The sequence below is a fragment of the Labrus mixtus genome, chromosome 5 (assembly GCF_963584025.1).
Source record: "Labrus mixtus chromosome 5, fLabMix1.1, whole genome shotgun sequence".
Lineage (NCBI taxonomy): Eukaryota > Metazoa > Chordata > Actinopteri > Labriformes > Labridae > Labrus > Labrus mixtus.
Genome location: NC_083616.1, coordinates 30545079 through 30566983, shown reverse-complemented (window position 1 = coordinate 30566983; position 21905 = coordinate 30545079). Strand labels below are relative to the sequence as shown.

General features: G+C 40.0%; 3 protein-coding genes across 11 annotated transcripts in view; 2 read left to right on the top strand and 1 right to left on the bottom strand.

The window, feature by feature from the left end:
* LOC132974900 (membrane-associated phosphatidylinositol transfer protein 2-like) overlaps positions 1–10101 on the bottom strand; it is a 64225-nt gene extending 54124 nt beyond the window's left edge. For 4 of the 7 annotated variants that reach the window (XM_061039226.1, XM_061039224.1, XM_061039229.1 and 1 more), the window contains exon 1: positions 9415–10101. The gene's annotated coding sequence lies outside the window, so the exon portion shown is untranslated. The remainder of the gene's footprint in view (positions 1–9414) is intronic. The other 3 variants (XM_061039228.1, XM_061039230.1, XM_061039231.1) reach the window with 1 other exon arrangement.
* Positions 7900–15031, top strand: mtrfr (mitochondrial translation release factor in rescue). 3 transcript variants are annotated; one of them, XM_061039308.1, is made up of 4 exons: positions 7907–8062; positions 8154–8224; positions 13713–13980; positions 14761–15031. In XM_061039308.1, the coding sequence occupies exons 3-4, from the start codon at positions 13717–13719 to the stop codon at positions 14989–14991; spliced, it is 495 nt and encodes a 164-aa protein (XP_060895291.1). In that variant the 5' UTR covers positions 7907–8062; positions 8154–8224; positions 13713–13716; the 3' UTR covers positions 14992–15031. The 3 variants fall into 3 exon arrangements, with proteins under 3 accessions (XP_060895289.1, XP_060895291.1, XP_060895288.1); XM_061039306.1 differs by having other exon boundaries at positions 7900–8224; XM_061039305.1 differs by lacking the exons at positions 7907–8062; positions 8154–8224 and adding an exon at positions 13445–13621.
* A 1512-nt stretch (positions 15032–16543) lies between these two features.
* On the top strand, positions 16544–21132 carry kmt5ab (lysine methyltransferase 5Ab). The gene is made up of 8 exons (XM_061039296.1): positions 16544–16686; positions 16886–16989; positions 18381–18528; positions 18664–18874; positions 18958–19045; positions 19167–19226; positions 19579–19769; positions 20574–21132. The coding sequence occupies exons 1-8, from the start codon at positions 16677–16679 to the stop codon at positions 20782–20784; spliced, it is 1023 nt and encodes a 340-aa protein (XP_060895279.1). The 5' UTR covers positions 16544–16676; the 3' UTR covers positions 20785–21132.
* Positions 21133–21905: the final 773 nt, after the last annotated feature.

The window sequence follows — 21905 nt, the reverse complement described above, 5'->3', positions numbered from 1 at the left end:
AATGCTGGTCAAGTCGCATTAATCTTGTATAAAGCGATAAAGCCTGGCTCAGACTCCAGGATAATCCGATATAGGTCCGATTCCTCCATCCCGAAAATTGTGAGGTCGCTCGGCTGTAGTGTGAGTCATACAAAGATCCAATCTTTACGTCCCCAATTTGCTCAGCGATCGTCGGTGATACCCCGATTTATTTCAAACATGTTTGATGTTTAGAATTAAAAATCTTGATGATTAGGTCATGAGAGGGTCTGGCAGAAGTTGTGTGTGACTAAAATAACCGCGGGAGACAAGAGAGGACAGTAATAAGTGTAGTAGTGGTGACCGGCGGCAGGAGGCCACCCGCACAGGAGCGCTTGACAACTGTGATCTTCATAGTTACAATCTGACCTCCAGCTCTCACTGAAGAATAAACAACCCACGTCGTCCTCGTCAAGAAACAGCCTTCATTTTAAAGCAGAAGTTCTGTGTGTGCTGAAAGAAGCCTGGTGTAATAAACCAGAAGATTGCTTCAGAAAACTTCAGGACAGCCTCCCTAAAAGAGGTCAAGATGTCCTAAGTGCAGAAGGACGTTGCACTGTATACTGAATTTTGCAACTTTGTTCTAAAAAAAATGTGTTTCTTTTTATTTTGTGCACACATATTTCTTGGTTTATCTTTTCAAAAAGAGACCGAGTAGTAAAACATGGAGGGGTCATTACACCTTTAAAGCAACAAAGCTATAGTGACTTTTGTACAGTGCTGTATCTGACAGTCTAACCTTAAACAAACTTTGAGATGTTTACGTGTAAACGTTACTTCCTGCTCCGCTAACCAAACAGGCAGGCAGTAAACAAACACTGAAGGAAATGTTTTTATGTTGTTTAAAAAGATTCTCTGTGGATGTTTTGGCTCTTTTGACACTTTTAAAGGTTCTCTAGAGGAAACACACTCCAGCCCTCTCCTGTGCTGTCATTACATAAGCCTTGTACCTGGGACTTATCATGACCAGCTATGGGAAAACGATTTAGACGGTGCAGTCCAAGATAACATGAAGGGAATGTCGTTAACACAGCTTTATACCTGTTATGGTCTATGGTATGTTATCTTTCTGCAAGAGTGCAAACCTGCATTCTCAAGCAACATGGCACCATGTAGAATAACTTGACTATTCATATCTTTACAAAGACTCACTGACTGTGGGGAATTAGCCTGGAGAGATCATGAGGTACACACAGTCACAGTGTTTAAGTAAGTTAGGAATTTATTATGAAAAAATGAACTTTGCTGTGTGTTCTCCTGTTTATCAATTTCAAGCCAGCGTATCTTATCATGTGGCCTTTAGGACTGTACTGGGAGTGGCAGTGGTTGTATAGTGTGCACAATGTGTGGAACAGCAAGATTTCCATATAGCCATCATTAGCCCTTTTCACACATGCACAAAACTCATTAAAACATTTTTCAGCCAGCTGCTGCAAATTTCTGCAAGAAGTCAGACTGAACCTTTGCTATCCAGAAGAATTTTTTTTAAAAGTGGGAGGTGGTGATGTTTACGTCCTGCGACAGGTGCGATCTTCTTGCACGTAATAAAGTTGCTTCAAAGTCTTTCCTGCTCATCAGTACGGTTTTTCTCCACCTATTCTTTCTTGTTTCCCACAGGGAAATTTGCCACTTAAGGTGGCGGCTGGTTTGTTGTCCACAAAATAAGACTTTTGTGGAACGTAAAATAAACACAAAAATGAATCTTATTATGAAGAAAAAGTTTGCAGTGATTTACAGAATCACGTTCTGCAGTATCACAAAAGCTCTTTCAAATGTAGAACATGTAACATGCACACACGTTCATTTAGCAGGTGTGTGTGTGTGTGTGTGTGTGTGTGTGTGTGTGTGTGTGTGTGTGTGTGTGTGTGTAGCATATGATATGTAGTGAGATGAAACACCAAATAAGGCGTTTGCATGTATGTATGTTCAGTTTTTGGAGGGAACACAGCGTTTGTTTGTCTATGTTCGCAGCTACAGACGACAGCAGGCTGGTTAAAGTTACTGACAACATTTCTAATTGTTGTCACCCGTAACGACCAGCTGATAACCACATGATAAATACAGACGCAGTGAGTTGAAACGCCGAAAAAGTTGCACTTGAAACAAACCACGCACTAACAAATATTAACACTTAACAACATGTTCCTGTGTGAAAGCCCACAAAAAAACTTCATAAAAATACATTTTAAAATACTGAATTTACTTCCTATGTGTACAGTTAATGATCCACTGACTATGTGTGGCCCGAACCGGGGCGGGCGTTATCCGAACAAAGCGTCAAACAGCATCCAATGGAGCTGCTGTTGGATCTCACAGAGAGACGCACGAGGATTAGAATCAATTTGGGATTTTTGTTCTACAACGCTATTTAGGGCGGGTGTTGTTAAGGTGGCCGCCTTTACTATAAAGCGCTGCAGGCAACACGTGGTTGATACTGTGGAATAGGTCATTGATATAAAAGCAAAAAGTGTGTCTCAGTGTGTCATCACATGCTGTTGCTTTGTCTGCCATCTTGGATTATGTTGTCAACATAACAATGTGTCTTCGGCGCTGTCCTTTTTTTCCCGTCATTTCCTGCCTCCTTAGACCCCCCTCCTTCCTCCTGGACGCTATAGGGAAAGCTTCCTGCTGTGAGGGCCATGTTTGAAAGAGCAGATCGGGGAGTGTGTGTGTGTGTGTGTGTGTGTGTGTGTGTGTGTGTGTGTGTGTGTGTGTGTGTGTGTGTGTGTGTGTGTGTGTGTGTGTGTGTGTGTGTGTGTGTGTGTGTGTGTGTGAAGTGCTAAAGTCCACAGCCTGCTCTGAGCAAAAGGAACAAAAACTATAGCCTGCTTACATAACCATAATGTGTTAACTGTAATGCACATCTTACACACAGCCGTGCCAACATTACACAACAGTTCAACGAGTTTTGATTAAATCAGAAACTGAGCAACAGGATTCAGAAAAAGTTAAACTGTCACACAAACAGGGAAGTGAAACACAGCAAGCCTTGTGAAAACCGATTCGAGTGTGTTTGCACCTGACGTTCCTCTGCTCTTCCTGTGCCGCTAATCTCGTCTGATAAGCGGCAAAACAAAAGATGTGGTGAGCAGTGACACACGTCACCCAAACTTTAACTGACAGGATGTGTGTCTTTTTTTTTTTGTTTCATCTTCTTAACTTTTAGAACTCGATGGTTTTACGTTTGTTTCGAGATTTGTTTCAATAGAGATTTATGCAATGTTAGTAAAACCTGAGGGTTGTGGTGGGAGAAGACATGTCAGTAAAAAAAATAATAACTCCCTCACAAAGGTTCCACGCAGTTCTATGAATACTCAAACGAGGCTGTACCACACGCTCAGCAGCTCCTCTGTCAGGAATTTTCCACTCGGATGCACAGCATGTATTTACATATTCTCACCGTGTTTCCCTCCTGACCATCCGGAGGCTGTCAGGCTCTCCTGTAACTGAATAACATCAGTGGAGTGCTGGATCATTTTAGTCCTATAACAGAGTGCTGTGTGTCATGATGAGCAAACATTCGCTTAATATCCGCATGCAGCGGGAAATTATTATCTCGTTTATCAAACAGGTCATCGCACTGTGTCTGCTCGGCTTTTTGCGTTGGCTTGAGAACGGAGTTAATTCAACAAACGCAAGTGGATCACGTACAGAATAAAAGCTTCATCAGCCAGGTGTGAAAGCCCCGGGAAACCTGGCTGGAAATATTCTAAATGCACATGTGATATCAAAATGTGTTGTATCAAAACTCTGAGTAAAAACAAACATTCACAACGATTAGAAAACCATCTTAGGTCAGATCTCAGGAGTGTGTGGGCGTGGCAGCTCACACATGTCAATCAAAAGGTCTGCAACCTTCAGACTCCAAAATGCCCAAAGCATTCTGGGATACCTAGCCACGCTAACAGTGACGACAGTGTCTCCTCTGCACCTTTAAGAAAAAGCTAAAGACCCAGCTCTTTCATGAATACCTACTAACTTAATGATGATGGTCTCCATATTATTGATGATGATGATGGTAATGACGATGGTTTTTGTTTGATAACGACGACTTATAAGATGGTTTCTATACTGATTAGAGCTCTCAAGAACTGCCCTCAATGTTGTGCTTTGCCTCTGGTCACTTCCTGTCAGCACCTGTGTGTCCAATCAGACTCAAAGCTGATCGTTTGCTCTTACTGACATTGTTCCCTTTTTCCTAGATCCTTGCTTGTGTTGTTCTTACTCTCTGATGTACGTCGCCTTGGATAAAAGTGTCTGCTAAGTGAATTGTAGAAATGTTACTTTCAATCAACATAACAACAGGCTAAGAGCTGAAGCCGGTTTTAAGCCTCGTTTTGAACCAGGCTGTAAACATCTTAATTTCTGCTGTAAAAACAGACTTTTTTTAAATGGGTGTGTATGTGACTTCCTGTGCTTCTGCAGCCAGCCTCTAGTGGACACTCGAGGAACTGCAGGGTTTTGCACATCCACATTGGCTTCATTTTTTCACACCCGAGGATGTCGCTTGGCAGGCATGTAGAGGCTGACATGCAGGGAAGCAGAACACCGCTTCAGGTGTTAGACGAAGCCGTTTGGCAAAGCCCAGAGCTCTACGGACAAAACTGGTCGACGGTTATAAGGGGTAATGATTGCAGACTATGCGGGAGTGCTTTTAGCGAGACTCTAGTAAAGCTCACCAAAACGCAGCCCACTGTTTCTCCAAATCAAACTCTAGACAAGCTGTCGTCCTCACCGGTGGATGTGACGGCTGAGTGGAAGGAGCAGAGTTTGTTTTGTGGCATTTGATTGGACCGGACATGTGTGTATTTCTTTATTATTGGTTTAATAACACCACCCACTCCAAACCCAACGTCTGAAAATGTTTGACAAAATCTCAAAAACGGTCATAAGGTGATTTGGAATACTTTTAGAGATTTAATATTAAGAACATAATATTGTAAATTACAAAGTCAGAAGCTTTTTTGTGGATTTGGGTTTCCAGGGGCTTTAAATCACAACTGTGTAGGCGGTGGACTGATTCCTAATCACCTCCACTTTTCTTTCTCTTTGTGATACTACTGTGTTTGTCTGCTGTGTCTGATCTAAGAGACACCTGAGAGTTTAAGAGCGATCATCTTTCAGCCTTTTGGCCGCTCTCTTCCTGTAAGAGTCTTTGGTTTACTGGACTGCATTAAACCTGTCACTATAACAATAAAATGACTGATTAAAACCAGGCAGACGTGAAGAGTCCATGTATGGTTAATATTTAAAAAAAGAACCAAACAACTCACTGAGGAATAAATGTGCCGTACTAAAGCTTGAGTTGAAATCTTCATATGATAATTATACAGAATAAATATTTAAAATCTGTGAAACAACTTGGTTACTAACAGGGTCGTCATGACACCAGATTTCATCACTTCTACACAATTCTAGTAAAGATCTAAAGATGTCAACGCCTGTTCCAATCAAAGACTGTAAATATTGATGGGCGTCACGCAGGTGCATGATGGGAGCTCATCTGAAGTACTGTCATGATGCCTGATTGTCCGCTCAAGATGAATTAAAGGAAAAATTAGACCTGTAGATAAACAGCCAGCTGGCAACTCGTCCCTAAACTCCCCGAAGAGGACGTTATGATTTGTAAAAGAGGTTATTTATGGATTGTTTCAAACCCCTACAGATGCCCACATGATTGAAAAAGCATCCATACAGCAGGGGCAGGGGGGCTCCGGAGGTTCATCGGCAGCAGCCTCCATGCTGGAAATGCTGTCTCAACCTAACTCTCAGTTTGTACCAGGCTGTAAACGTGTTCATTTTTGCTGTAAAAACGTCTTTTTGGCTGTGGTGTGTATGTGTCTTCCAGTGCTTCTGCAGCCAGCCTCACGTCGACACTCGGCGTACTTCAGGATTTTGCACTTCCACATCGGCTTCATTTTTCAACACCAGAGGTCACCTTCGTTTCAATACCCTGGCAACAAAAGTAGAAGTTCTAGGCATCTAATGGGGTCATTTCTTGGGATTTCTTTTAGTATAAAAACTACATGTATGTGCAATTTAGACTGTTTTGCTCACAGCAGCTTCTGGTTAAGTTTCGATTCTGGGAGTGAGTTCCCATCCACTGATCTGTGATTGGTCTGTAGCTTCAGTGGTCGAAAATATGAGGAACTAGCGTTGTAGTTTCACCCCGCTAACCGCAACAGCTCCCAGTGACGCAAAAATCATCATTTTGCGTCACTGGAAGAGCTCCTTTACAGACTCAGAAATACAAAGATTTCTCATCTCAGGGGAAAATGAGGGCGGGATGAACGACCATTCAAAAATACTACCAGGTTTCTAATGTTACAAAGATTAATGCAAATGGGTGAAGTATCCCTTTAAATATGAATTAAGATCTGAAGTTTTATTCTAAAGGTTGGGTATTTTTTTAACATCAAAAAATGAGATCGTATTGATATAAAACATGTATTGAAAAATATCCAAGTATCAGAAGTTTTGACAACCATAGTTATTAGAAGGTTTTAGAGGAATTACCATTAAACTAGTTTCAATCAAATTTGCCATAAACTACAAAAATATAGAAAACATATGACTAAAAGTGCACTCAATTTGAACACAACATAATATCAGTAAAAAGAAGCCACTTAAACTCCAACATTTTAAATGCCTAGTGCTAAATATCTATGTTACGCCTTTAAGAGGAGCTACAAACTGTTGGTAAGCTTTAAGTGATTCGACCTGTAGAGTTCAAACTCTCACACAGGACGGCTCAGTCAACATGTCTAACACACTCACAGACTGTCACCGTGCCCATTCATTCCTCCTTAACACTTTTTTTTTTTATCCCCTGTGTGTTCACTGCAGCAAGACTGCAATGTTGCCCAACTTGCTTGAGGGAATTACCCACAATTCATAGTGCTCTAATGGTATGAAGAACTACACTAAAAATGACAGATGATTTTTGAAAACATAGACAGTGTAAATCATCACAGCGCTCTTTGTAGTTCTTTGCTTGGATGGTTGGGTTTTTTTTACACTTATCCCCCGTCTTAAATCTGATTGGACCCCAGACCCTTATAGTTCTAAAAAACATAGTTATGATATAAACCATTATACTAGGAATAAGAGTACTAAAAATATGATTTAATTACAAGCCCTGTTTTATTTTTCACTGAGTTCTGGCACTTTTGCCCATTCACACATTCTCCCTGAGTTAAGCAGATATGCCAAATAAAGTTGGAGGCTCGGCTTGTTAGGCTGCATATTACAACAGAGCCACAGGTCTGGCCCGTTGCCACCTGAACAAATAAATGCAGCATGCTGAAATGCATCAGGTCATAGCACAACTCCTGTTACCACTACGTCTATTCTTTGACTCGGTTTATATTTCTAATCTAGGAATAAATTATCTCTAATTTATTAAGACATAAAAAAAAGAAACAGATTTTTAAAGCTTGCAACTGCCAATAGATTGTTTTATTTGCACTGTGCACACAGCCCTGCCCATGTACCACACACACACACACACACACACCACACACACCACACACAACACACACACACACACACACACACACACACACACACACACACACACACACACACACACACACACACACACACACACACACACACACACACACACACACACACACACACACACACACACACACACACACACACACACACACACACACACACACACACACACACACACACACACACACACACACGTGTATTTGTGTGTCTGTGTGTCTGTTGGGGGAGGGAAGACAGTCCCCATCAGAAAACTGGTTAGGCAAATATGTTGAGGAGCTGTCAGGTTGCCAGGAGAGAAACCTCCACATTATCTTAGAGGTCAAAACAGGAAGGACTGGTAGCAGAAGGCGGAGCGCTGATACGTACATGAGGACGATTTGAATTTCTGGGTCATCACCAGCGATGATGCTGTTGATGTTGTAATCTACGGCCTTCACTTGGACCACTCTGCCCTGAATCATCACAGCAGCAACATCCACATAAAGTGTGTTTATGGTGTAGTTCACGGTGACACAGATGAACGGTACGAAAAAAATATCCAGCTAGTACCTCATAGCTCTGAGTGGCAATCATTATAATCAACAACAAACGCAGCGATGCTTGTTTCATATCAGAAATGAGGAGCATAGGGAACACGTCAGACTAACAACAAACCCAAGAAGTGCTTCAAAAGACAAAAATCCAGGTATGAAAACAAAAAACACTCTTGCAGTATTTAATCCAAGGAGAGAAAGCACGTTATCTAATTATGGCTAAATTGCACTTGCAGAGACCTTCACCTCGCCACAGACTTTTTATCATGCAGCGTCAAACATCACAAAGCCGATGAAATCTGTAAGATCACAGAGCAGCTGATTGTGTGAGCCTGTTACACAATCCTCACAACCGTAGAAGGCAGGATGCACGTTCCAACATGTACCAGTATGCATAAAGGAGAGTTTACACCCTGCGTGCATACTGGTGGCACCATAGTCTTCAGGTTGGCCCAGAGAGGACACAATAACCTCTCTCGGTATGTGTCTGAGTAAGTGCAGGCTACATCTTGTTTCTTTGAGGCTTTTTGAGCGGCAGTGCACGCTAATCTTTAAAAACTAGTCTCACAGATGCACAGATTTAAAATCCTGATGCACAGGTTTCATGCAATGCTGAAGAAAAAAAATCAATGAAGGGGGTCAGCACAGTCATCATCTGGACAACAGACGCTTCAGCTTCCTAGTCAGCGCTGCCTCAGTGACTCATCCGGGGCCCTGCTGAGTCAAGTGGAGTGACTCTTGATGCTGAAACTCATAAAGTCAGATTTAAAGAGAAAGGGGCCGGGGGGGGTGCAAATACAAGCTTGTGGACAGCAGGTATGAGCTGAGTCAAAGTCAAATGTGGGATCTTCTTCATTTCTGGATAAAGCTTCTTACTGAAGTCAAACAGCATGCTGCACGCTTACACCTTTGAAACTACCACCAAAAAAAAAAAGCAAGCGTGCAAAAGCCTGGATATGACTGATTCCAGTTATTTCCATGTATTTATAAGCAGTGTAAAACAGAAGGCAGAAGCGCTTACATTGACTATAGAGGGGGGAATATGTCATCAGCTTTAAGGAGCAATGCCTGTGTGACAGCAACAGAGAGAGACACAAACACCATGCTGAACTTCATCCGGCCAAAAGAGGAAGAGAAACACTTAAACAAATATATAAAAAAACATTACTGACAGCAGATGGTGATTAAAAAAAAAAAATAATTACTGAATGTGACTTTGCATCTCCGGAAAAGGGGGGGATGATCGAATTTGAACTGGAGTAAACCCACAGTCAGTTAGTTACCTAGCAACATGGCAGCACGGGTAATGACAAATAGATGGCTGGCAGTGCTCAACACATACCTGGACCTGATGCACAGCAGAGATGCACACCTCTGGCTTCCCCGACACTCCAGCACTCAGCAGGTCGAAGTGCATCCACCTTTTAGTCCGGGTAAGGGGGGGGGGGGGGGGGTAAAGGGGGGGTGTCAGGGGGGGGTCACTGCTTTCACCTGAGACGTGAATTTCCCGTCAGCACGAAGCAGCCGCTAACTTAACGAGGCGAGGAGACGATGCCCTGACTGAGATGAAGGCATCGAAAGTCGGATTTCCTTTCCGTGTATTCGGCTCTTCTCCGGCGGAGGTACGACATGTAAAGATGACACACGGAGGTACATTTTAAAAACCCCGGGAGAGAGTGTGTGTTACATGATATTTAACCCCCGTTTCTGCCCGTGTTTACCAAACGTGGACACGAGAAAAAAACCCGCACGCTGGATTTCCTCAATCGACAGGAGAAAAAAAAAAGGCCGAAGTAGCTATGGCAACGTTAAAAATGTCCTTGAATATCCAGGCTCTCCAGTTGACGGTTGGGGTCGTGCAGGGGCGGGAAATGTAACGCCTGTGAGTTCCGCTTCAGGGGCTGTGACCTCCGACCACAGAGAAGTGGGAAGAAAACGGATGAAGAGCACTCGCCATCGTAAGTTGTCACTCCTCAAGTCTGAACCGCTGCAAGACTTCACAGTCCTTTCAGGCAGGGCACCGAAATAACACCAAGTTACCGCGAGAACACGCGGACTTCCGGCACACACTTCAAAATAAAAGCTCGACTTGCTGTTCTCAATAAAACGTGAGCAAAACGTTTGTTCTGGGTTTTCCTTTTTAAATGGACATTTATACAGTTTTTCTGAAGTGTAACATATTGACAATCTTTGTTATTAATATTCTTCAAATAAGTAGCTTTATTTTTAAAGTTAAATACATGAGTGCAAACTGGCCAGAAAGCTTTAAAGCATTTTTCATTTTTAATTCTCAAGTGAACTATTACTTATTACTCAACTAGACAAATCAATAACCTATATAACCAATGTGTCGTACATCTGGAGGACTCAATAAGATACCGTGGAGTCAAATTATGGAACACGCATATTTATTTACGTAATGATTTTTTGTCTTTTTCTAGATACAAATTAAGACTCAGAAATGTTTTGATGTCAGAAAGATTTGTAGTGAATAGTGAATTGTCCTGATTTTGTTATATTGTCTACATACTGTATGTCCTGTTATGTTTTCAATGTTTGTGTGTCATTTTCAATTGGGTAAATTTTATTTGTGATAGTAAATATTCTTACTTTGTTATTTTTACTGTATTTTATTTTAACTTTGTTTAATCTCTTAAAGTGAGGTTTTGAGATAAGCCCTCATGGGTTTCTACCTCACCAAACACGTGTTTTATTTTTTATTTGTTTTATTTTTCTGTTTGACTCTTCTTTCAAATAATGTGCAAATAAACTAAACTAAACTAAACAGTTCCGACTGGGGCTCCCAATCGAGTTGTTATTTGAAGGTTAGTTGAGTGAAAGATTTTGGACAAGTTGTTATGTTATTCTGTTTTAATGACACAGGCATCCAAATGAACATTTACACACAATATACCTTAGCATCTTAAATATATTTTAGTACAATTACACCCCACTCTTTTTCATCCTTTATATGTTATTATTATTGTTATTATTATTACTATTATTATTATTATTATTATTATTATTACTATTATTATTACATTTTCCCCTGACTATCTATACTTCCAGATTTATCTCACAGATTCAATTAATTTCTGGACGCTTTCCTGTTTGTATTTTTTAAACTCTTGCTCTTTTTGTCTTTTTAAATTCCTGCTCCTTTAATCGTTTAACTCTTCAGCTCTCTGTTGCTTTATTCATTTAACCAATGTCCCGTTTATCCCTTCTTTTTATCGTCATTCTGTGTTTACAGCCTGTGATGTGATGTCGTCCCACTCTCCCTCAATTTTTATTTTGTTCTCTCCTGATTGATTTTAAACTAATTTTCCTTCGCTGTACTGAACTGCCTCTCCATACCTGCCTGTTTGTCTTTTGACCTCTCTGTTGATCTCTGTTCTGTTGTCGTTTTGCTGTATTTGCTCTGTCTGTCACAGCACTTTGTAAACATTTGTTTTTAAAGGTGCTATATAAATAAAAATATTATATTATTATTATTATTATTATTGTTGATATAGTTCGTTTCGTTTAAAACAAATAACCATTACTGTTTGTCTTTAATGACACTAGTCTGTCATGTTGTTTAATCCACAACAAAATTCAGTTCAGATAACTTCAAAGCAGCAGCAACACCACTTAGTAACCAACTTTATTTTGACTAAGTTACTCGCTTTATTTCTGGTGTTTGTTTTTACATTTGCAACTTGACGAAGCTCACACTCGTACAGCCATCCAGCTGAGCAGTTTATAGAGTTTGGCGCCCCCTGCTGGACACTGAGTATATGTGGTCTCACTTCATATCAAGAGTGGTGGTTTCTGCAGACATTTATATACTGCATTTTATTAGAATTTAAAGGAACAAACGCAATTTCAGAGCAATTATTACAAGTGTGTCACCTAAGGAAAGAAAAAAACACATTTACATCTATATTATCCAGATTTTTAAGCATGTAGGCACAAAATGTCCACATGTTTAGGGTATCCACCTGATTGATATTCTGTTGCCTGGAGCAACATTAGAGTTTGGATGACATTTTAAACACAATAATAACAACTCTTGTTTTCTGTGCAATAAGAAATTATTAATGGGTTCCTTATTAACAATGCCGGTTTCACAATTTTTTGGTTAAGTTAGTCTCTTGCAGACTCCACAATAATACCATAGACAAGGTTTTAATGTACTGAAACAGGGCCTGGTTTTAATGTGAGCACTAAAGATAAAGTTCAAGTAATTATAAATGCACCTCCCCCTACTGCAATTTCTAAGAACTGGCATCACAGGTCATCAGAGATATTGTCTTCTTCCTATGACCTACATAGTTTCCTGATTCACTAATTATAATCACTGTCAAGAGAGAGAGGGGGGGGGGGGGGGGGGGGGGGGGGGGGCATAACATCACTCTGCTCCAAGTGAATAATGGATTGTTTTTAAATTCACGTCTTTATAACATTTCATGATCATGACATTTTATGAATGTTTTGAAAACTTAATAAAGCGCTTCTCCTTGCACAAGAACAAGACGCTGTTTATAGTTTCTATGTGGAGATAATAAACTTAAACTTTTGGGACTGACAGTAGATTCAACAGCAGTTCATTGTTGTGCATAAAACTATACGGATGTTGTGAAGAGAGTTTGTTGTTTTATGTTACAGTGAATAAAAAACGGAAATCACTAAAGCAGCTAACTGATAATAATAAAGTGTTTATTCTTTTATAGTCATTTCACTGCATTAAACTCTAACTGATGCTGCAGTTGGAATAAAAGCAGGGTTCATATAGTAACTAATCTAAATACTATATCTTTATATTGTTAAATTAAATGTCTTGGATACAAACTTTGAATACGTGATTTAGTGTGGTAGAATTGTCTTCATTGTTTTTAATCTGGCTTCTCTCTCTCTCTCTCGCTCGCTCTCTCTTTTCTTTTTCTTTTCTTTTACACACACACACACACACACACACACACACACACACACACACACACACACACACACACACACACACACACACACACACCACTGATTTACAGACTGTACATTCTTTTATTAGGATGTTGAGTCTTAGTTTTAAATACATTATTATTTAAATGACTTTAAACTGTGTGGTCGCCCTGTTTGTCCAGTGTACTTTATCGGGGTTGTAGTTGAGACAGTATGTTTCAAAACATTTTGGATTAACTGTGTTGTGTGAAGAACTTTATAAATAAAGTTGATTAGATTTGACTCACAAAAGTTCAATAACCACTTTCCTCCTTTCCTAACACCCACGCAGAGTCACGCTACTGAACGTTTTTACAAGAAAAGAAACGAGTTTACAAACATTACAAAACATGTTCTGTTTCCTACCCGCTAGTGTGTTTTGTTTTTCTTCGACAGACGATGGCGGTAGAGGGTCAGCACTGTATTTCATCTTGCCCACGAAGAAGAAGATAACGCCTGTTGATTGGTCGAACGGTGACTGAAGCGTAGAAGAAGAAGAGGAACACAAACATGAGCGCACACTCTTGACCGTGAAAATAAAAGAAGTGGGCGTCATACTCACAGGAATTGAGGTTTTTAACTCATATTTATTAAAGCTGGCACATGACGTCATATGACGCTGTGTGTTACATGTTTATTCATTCTTGTGTTTCCTGTTTTCAGGGAGATGTCCCGCCTCTCTCCGGTCATCAGCTGTGTGTACAGGTGGTCCAGTCGGGTCATATGGAGGAGTCCCCCCACTCACCCTTCATTTCCGGGGCTCCCGCGTGTCCTGGCCGCCGGTAAAAAGGACCTGATAGACCTTCCTGTCCTGAATGAGGACGAGCTCGAGGAGCAGTTTGTGAGAGGATCTGGACCTGGAGGACAGGCAACCAACAAAACCAGCAACTGTGTTGTTCTCAAGCACATCCCGACTGGGATTGTTGTGAAGGTTGTTTTTAACTCTATATGTTATTAACATCTCCATCCACGTAAAATAGATATTTGCTTAATAAGAGAAATGGACAGAGCAACAGCCGCCTGGGAGTGAAGCCAAAATGTTTAGAGCTCCTTTGCTGACTGCCTGCAGTTTAGGTCATAAACCACGCCTCCTCCATGTTACCAGATGGGACATGGGTCAAACTAAAGAGTGAGGAATTAACAAAAGGATCCATACACTGTATTAAAAGATCCCAGCTGTTACTAAATCAAATTTTATTACTATCAAATAAGATAAAATTATCAGTCTGTTCATCTCACTTCAGTCTTTTTATTTGTATTTCAGTCTAATTAAACTTTTACATGAATTCTTAACAATGCAACTTGTTCAAAATGATTCATGCAACACCTTAAGCAGTTAAAATTTTAAAAAACATATCTAAAATATCGATATTTGGCCGCCATGACACAATATACAATACTATACTGTGTTGAGTTTTTACCCCACCTCTACTGTATACATTCTTGTTTGGATGTGCTTACCCTGCACCTTGTTTTATCAAACTGTAGAGTTGAAGTGCAGGTCAAAATAACCTTTTGGCAAACACAGAGTCTGCTGTGTTTGTTTTTATCATTTTGATTTATAGCCATTGTTTATATTTCGGAGTATTTTTGTTTCCATTAGTCAATTAGATTTATTGCCGTGAGGTGGAACATTTATTTTTTTGGCAACCAGATTTACTTACTGTGCTTTTTAAAAATTATTATTAATTATATTTTTTTCTTCCTGCAGTGTCATCAAACCAGGTCTGTGGACACGAACAGAAAGCGTGCACGGGACATTATGAGAGAGAAACTCGATATTCGGCATAAAGGAGAACTCAGTGAAGTTCTTGTGAAGAAGAAAGAGTCTGAAATGAGGAAACAAGAGAAGAGGAGGAAGGTAAATGAGAATCTGGAGAGGAAAAGACAATTTAAAGAAGCACTAGCCACAACCTCTGAACCTGGAAAAGACCCTGTTTGATTTGGTTGTTTCAATATAAACTGAAGATGTAAATACTGGAGTTGATCCTTATTCTGTTTCCAAAGATTGAATAACAAAACCTGCAAGTGTCTGTCAGCAGTATGGATTGTATTATACGTTTTTATATGTGTAAAGCAATTTTCTTCTAAAGTTGAAACACGATCAACATGACATAATACTTTCAGAGAGGGAGAGTTTAAAAATAAAAAAAGTACTGTGAGGTTATCATGAGTTCAGACATTTGATCTTAACCTGTAGGTGTAATTTAATTCAGAGACTTTAACACTTTCAACAAGGGGACATTTGGTTTGCAGCTGAATAAAACCATAAGAAAACTTAGACTCAGGTACAGAGAACATTAAAATACATGAACACATTGAGTGACAACAACCGAATGTAAAACCATCATTATTAAAAACGCCCATCAGACATCTGTAATTAAAAGGAAGATGTTTCATACTGGTTCATTATTAAATTCTTAGTGGCTTGAGTTAAACGTTTGTTTTGATCCTGTTGGATTTAACAAAAGATGGTCTAATCTTCTTTTATGTCTGCCATGATAACATCATTTCTTGTTAGTCATTTCCTTTGAATTGTTAGATTATTGTTTGTTTTACACTGAAAACAAAACAAAACATTACTGCTCAAACACTGATGTTTTAATGGGATTACACCCTCCCAAATGAATCACTAGATAACTGGTAAAGCTCTCTACTCTAATACTTTGAGAAAAACACAGAATACTTCCCTCCAGTCTATGTGTGTGTTAGTTTTTTCCATTCTGGGGTCTACTCCCAGGACTCTCACAGTATAAAACATGTATCAACAGCACACTTATAAATACACTTTTAACAGCCAGCCTGGGACCTTATCGGGCCGAAGACTACATCCTACTTAGTTTGCATGTAGAATCAGTTTTATTGGTAAAAGATGTTGGCAGATACACTAATCTCAATGCAGATTAACTAAGTGATATAAAAACATAAAAACAACACTTGTAGAAGAAATTTGACAATAGTGGAATGGAGACTGCAGAGGTGCTGAGATAAATATTGTTTTGGATCATGTTTTTATATGTTAAAGGTTGTAATTGACCTTCAATGTAGTAGTTAACAAAAATGAAAGAGGGTAAATTAATGAGTAACAATTTCCGAATGCACAATGGATTTCAAGTATGATTAATAATTATGAAACAATATTGTTTTTTTAGAACCATTTTAACAACATTTGTGTCAAGGTAATATATACGAGTTTTAAAACTCTCCTGAATTCATCATTATTTAAAACATATACTATGCATAATATCCTGTATTTCTAATAAACCTTTTTACCTTTTCAATCAAAAATTGTATTTTTAAATGATTCCGTTAATCCCACTGAGTTCTGAGTTTGGGATCTGTTCTGCAAACTGGACACCTCAGCAGAAATGATTAAAGGGGACCAACTTTGTTGCAGCCAGAGCTTCGGCCAATGAGAGAGTTCCTTTTAAGATCAGCCCCCGCCCACATAAGCGAAACAACCAATCAGAGCGACCGTACGGTTTTTAAATCCTTCACGCTGTCGCCTGCTCCGCTCTCCGCTCTGCGAGGGGTCTGATGTTTTTCGTTGCGGAAGCTGTGAATGAAGTACTGCGAGGAATTTAAAAGCCTCCGCGTCTTTCTTTGGATATTATTCTGGTAACTGACATGGCAAAAGGTAAATTTACAAACGTTTTTGTAATTGTTGCACGTCGCGCAAATGTGATATTAGATAATTAACGTGTATGTAAGCTAACAGTCAACGCTAAAAACTCAAATAAACGAAGCATATGTTTACAAATAAAAGTCGCCGGTTGTTGTCGGCGTTTGTAAAATGTTATAAGTGTTTGCATTTATTCACTTCCGTGTTTATAAAGGAAAGAAAGATGTGCTGAGAAACGACAGAAAGCCAGAAGACAGTGTTGAAAATAAAGTCAGGTCGAGGACGGAAACAAAGGAAAACAAACCAGCGAACAACAAGGTAAATTAATCTCTGTGCTATTTACACTTTAGAGCCCGCAAACTAAAAGAGGAAACACGAGTAGCCCTTTCTCACAGTCTGTGTTAAAACATAACAGGGACTGTAATGTTACACTCACACGGCTGTTTTATACCCTCATCTCTGTCTGCAAGGCTCAATCATTGACTGACAGGCAAGGCAAGTTTATGTAAGAGCTCATACATGGAGCAACTCAAAGTTATTTACACAATTAAACAAACAGAACTTTGAATGCATCATTACGCAAAAAAAAAGAAGCAAAATATATTACAACAAAAGCCAAGCAACAATTTACTTTACCACATTTGAATGGTTGTACGAGGCACACGTATTTATGGTGCATTCACGTGGTGTCGGAAAAAGCAATAGTTGTAAAATGCACATGAACACCCATCGTCATCACATGGTGGGGGGGAGATGTTTTTAATGTTACCATACTTTTTATTAATTCACATATTGCTCAATGCAGCCTTTACTTTAAACAGTGACACTCCACACACCTTCTTCATAGTGTTCACGCTGTTTTTCACTGTTGTTACAACATTCAGACTTTACAAACTGAAATCAAGTGAACGAGGTTAATGAGCTGTCATTCAAAACAAAAGATTAGACGAAAAGAACCTAACCCTCAGTCTCTTTTTAAACGTGTCATGTTGGGGGTTGGATACCTCAACAACTTGTTAAACTGAAATCCAACAACTCTCCTTCATGTGTTACTAAATGTAGACTATACTGTTACCATGGAGACGTTCACTACAGGTTGGAGTTGGCAGAGAGAGCAGTGAAGACTTTTTTTCTTCTCTTCTTGGATTCAAAGTGTGTTTTTTGGGGGGGGGGGGAAACCTACTGTTATCTTAAAAAGTGATAAGAAGAGCTTCTCTCTGAACTCTGAAATGTGAAGCATCTTAAACTCACATGATGCTGTGCGTGGTTTGGAGCAGGACAGGAGAAATTCACCACAGCTATACGGTTTAACACACAGCCTTAAGAAATGGCATTTAATTTACCAAACAACATCGCCACGATGAAGAAGACAAACCATCTGTGTATCGACAAACTGAACACACACAGAGAACATCGATTTGTAAATACACTTTTAAACCTAAAAACCTACATTTAAACATTATTTTTGACTCCATTAATGCGATTTTTCTTTTCTTATAAAACAGTCTTCAGGTTGAAAGACGACCCACTTTAATGTATATAAGTGTTGATCTGTTGTCGGTGTCTTTAATACTGTTATTTTGTTTAATTATGTGTCATTTCACACTTGCTTTGGCAACGTAATCGTGTTTCCCTTGCCAACACAGCCCATTGAACGTTGTAATTTTATGGACTTTTTTTACAGGGTTTAATAATGATTGTTTCTGCAGGATTTCTTTGGTACATTGCAGACAGTTCCTCAGGGATTAAGGACTCAAGGCAAACCTAGATCCCCACTGAGCGACGGTTCAAGCATGCTGATCCAGGAGGGAAGTGAATCCGATGCAATCAGTCCTGACGTGACCAAGCTGAAAAAAGGCAAGTTAGTTGTATATGGTTAAATGTTTTCCATTTGTGTTCTGTGATGTCCCAGTTTGTGTTCTTGTGGTTGAACCTCTGTATGGTTTAAAAACAGCCTGTGACAAAACCTTATCTGTTTGTTCTTCATTTCAGACGTCCCTCATGACATAAAATCTGAGAGTAGTGAGTCCAAAGAGCAAAAGCCTGAAGCAGCTCTGCACTGTCCTGGCGTCACAGAAACAGCCACAGATCAGCTTAAGCAGAAAGAGACCACCGTTCACGTCAACGCCAGACCTGCGGCAGACGGCAAAGTGTCGGCAGCCAAACCTCGGGGCAGACCCGGTCGCAAACTCGGAGCAAAGAAGTGAGTTCAGAGAGCGACCAGGACGGAGTCACGTCGGGCCTTTTTAAACAGATTGAACGTACTGATGACGTTTCTCTTCTCAGGACGGAGAATAAAGCTCCCCAAAACAGAAAGGTCACAGACTATTATCCCATCAGGCGGAGCAACAGGAAAACTAAAGCAGAGCTGAAGGTCGGTATGAGTTTAACTTATGTTATTGTGTTGCTATGTTTCAGTCTTGTATTGCTGCTGATCTTGTGTGTTTATAAGGGTTATGCTGAGAGTTTGACCCACTTATTTAAACTGTCAACAGAGTGAAGAACACGGACACATCGATGACCTGATAAAGAACGGCATTGAGGAAGGAATGCAGGTAACACGTCATGGTCTAAGAATGTTTCGGGACACTTTCAGGTCCAATTTTCTGGCAGATTTTTTTTTGGAAGGTTGTCAAAAAATGTTGATGCCACATGTTTTTAAAGCATTGGTTCTGAATCTGGGGTGGGGGGGGGGGGGGGTGTCAGCTTTTCTTACACATAAGGATGGAAGGAAAAAAAGGTTGGGACCCACTGTTTTAAAGGAAACAATTTCTGCAATATCTTGAACCCCTTTAAATGCCTTTATTTTCTCGTTCTCTGTAGTTGCTGGTTCAAGAGTTTAAAGTAAATATCGTCAGAAGCTGAATCAGTCTAACCTCAATGTGTTGCGTTTTCGTTATTTGGCAGGTCAAACACATAGAGGGAAAAGGACGAGGCATATTCGCTGACAAGGACTTCAAAAAAGGAGAGTTTGTGGTGGAGTATCACGGAGACCTGCTGGAACTAGAAGAGGCTAAAAAAAGAGAGGCCGAGTACGCTCTGGATCCCCAAACCGGCTGTTACATGTACTACTTCCAGTACCAGGCTAAAACATACTGGTGAGTCCGACTGTCATTAGAATTCTTCGGGGAATCGTTAGTTGTAACCGTGTTTTTTTTTTGTGGTTTTTTTACGTATGCAAGAGAAAACTTACGTATGCAAAACAACTGAAATGAGTTTGTTTTGGTGCTCTGATGGACAAGTGGGTGCTTTTCATTGCCGTACAAATCAGCGCTTTGCACCCTTCTTCACGTATGCACAAAGCTCCTGAACATTTTCAGGGTGGTTAAACGACTTTGTCTGGACTTTTCCTGCCAGTCTCTTAGTAAAAACTCTGTAAGAAGTCGGGGTGAGCCGATGTAAAAACTGGTGGACGCTGTTGCTTCTCCCACCCCCTCCCCCTCCCCGCTCTGACAGTGAAAATCTCCTGCTGTGAGGGACTTGTGTGTAAGAACAACTCAGGATGATTTCTTGAAAATGTTGGGAGTGCACATGTGACAAAGGTTCTCCTGGTTCAGAGATCTTTGACTAAAGGCTGAAAAAAAAGGGTATAAAGATGAATGTTAAATTTGTTTTGGGGGTGTAAAGATACTAATGAAACCTTTTTATGAAACAGCAACATAATACTTTTTGTTATTGATGACACCTTCGAGACATTTCTTACACAGGGAAAAGCTGCTTTCCAAAATAAATTCTTCTAATTATCAGTCCTCTCATGGAAAAATACAGAATCACCTTCAGCTTTAGATTGCAGCAGATTTTAAAATGTGACATACGGTAGTTTGACAGTTGACTTCAGTGTGGATAACTTTTTGTTTTTGTTTGGCAACAGTTGAATCTTCATTTGTTTACCTTTTTTCCAGTGTGGACGCTACAAAAGAAACCAGCCGTCTTGGAAGGCTGATCAACCACAGTAAAGCCGGGAACTGTCAGACGAAGCTTCACCCCATCGATGACACCCCTCATCTGATCCTGGTGGCCTCCAGAGACATCAAAGCGGAGGAGGAGCTCCTGTACGACTACGGCGACCGGAGTAAATCCTCCATCATAGCTCACCCGTGGCTCAAATTCTGAAACCCTCCTCCTTGAAAAGCTCATATCTGTAATGAATTGGTGCTTTGTGTAAAATATACTATAGACGAGAAGTCCTAAACTGGCTTTTTTTGTTTTTGTCTTAAGACGAGGATAAAACATGAACTCCATGGAAAGAGTGTTTTTTTGCAGCGGTTTTTATTGTGCTTTTATAATCTTTTTTTATGATCTAATTGTAGTAAATTGATGCAAGCTTGAAGAGTATATTTCTCCTGGATACGTAAAGTGTCATATTGTACATGAGGTTAGATTTTGTATCACCATTAATTTTCACTATTGTAAATTATTCAATGTGTTGTAAATTGAAGAATAAACACTGTTGAGATTTCACTCCAGCTGTCGCGTGGTTAATGTCGAGGAGAACTTATTTATGAATTAATGGGCATGCTTTTTATTTGTCTTGACATTTTCCCTCCGACTTTCTACCAGACAGCGTGGAGACACACAGGAAACGTGGAGCTGGGGGTACACAACCTGCAACAAAGGTCCTTTGTGGGAGCAGAGAGGACTATGTTGAGTTTCTGTGATAAGCACTGGAGCCGGTGCACGCCAACTTCATATTCACATCCATCACGCAGTGCTGTGAGTGAAGATAATGCAGGTCTGCCCGTCCTCATGGACTAAGCCTCTGTACATGATTTAAAAAATAGACTGTTGCAGAACTGGCTAAACACTGAAGCTACAGTGTCAGCGACATGGCAACCTGGGTGAGCGTCGACTCTAGGGAGGCGGGGGGGGGGGGGGAGACCACTCTTTCAAATGGTTTGAATTTGGACTGCAGTACCAATTTTAAACACTGAGTGTCAGAGTTACATATCGCTGCTTTAGACATGAATGGGACCAATCCGCATAGAGATCAAGGGTACTGCTTCGTCCACAGGGGGCGCCAAAGTCTACACAAAACGAATGTTCCCCACAGGAGCTTTAACTTCATAAATGGATTAGCTATCATGTTAATGCCCTCGTCGTTCTTGTTTTGTTTTTGTTTTTTGGTTGGTTTTGTCAAAGCGTCTTTGAGTATTCAGAAAAGCGCTATATAAAATGTATTTATTATTATTAATATTATTAATAATACATGTGGAGTATTGGTGTGGTCAGTGGCT

Bases quoted from the DNA above. Each gene is read 5' to 3' on its own strand.
- mtrfr (XM_061039306.1), top strand. From the start codon at position 13,717: ATGTCCCGCCTCTCTCCGGTCATCAGCTGTGTGTACAGGTGGTCCAGT. The intron at 13,981-14,760 runs GTTGTTTTTAAC...TTCTTCCTGCAG, and splicing joins CGACTGGGATTGTTGTGAAG to TGTCATCAAACCAGGTCTGT.
- kmt5ab (XM_061039296.1), top strand. The intron at 18,875-18,957 runs GTGAGTTCAGAG...TTCTCTTCTCAG, and splicing joins CGCAAACTCGGAGCAAAGAA to GACGGAGAATAAAGCTCCCC. The intron at 19,227-19,578 runs GTAACACGTCAT...GTTATTTGGCAG, and splicing joins GCATTGAGGAAGGAATGCAG to GTCAAACACATAGAGGGAAA.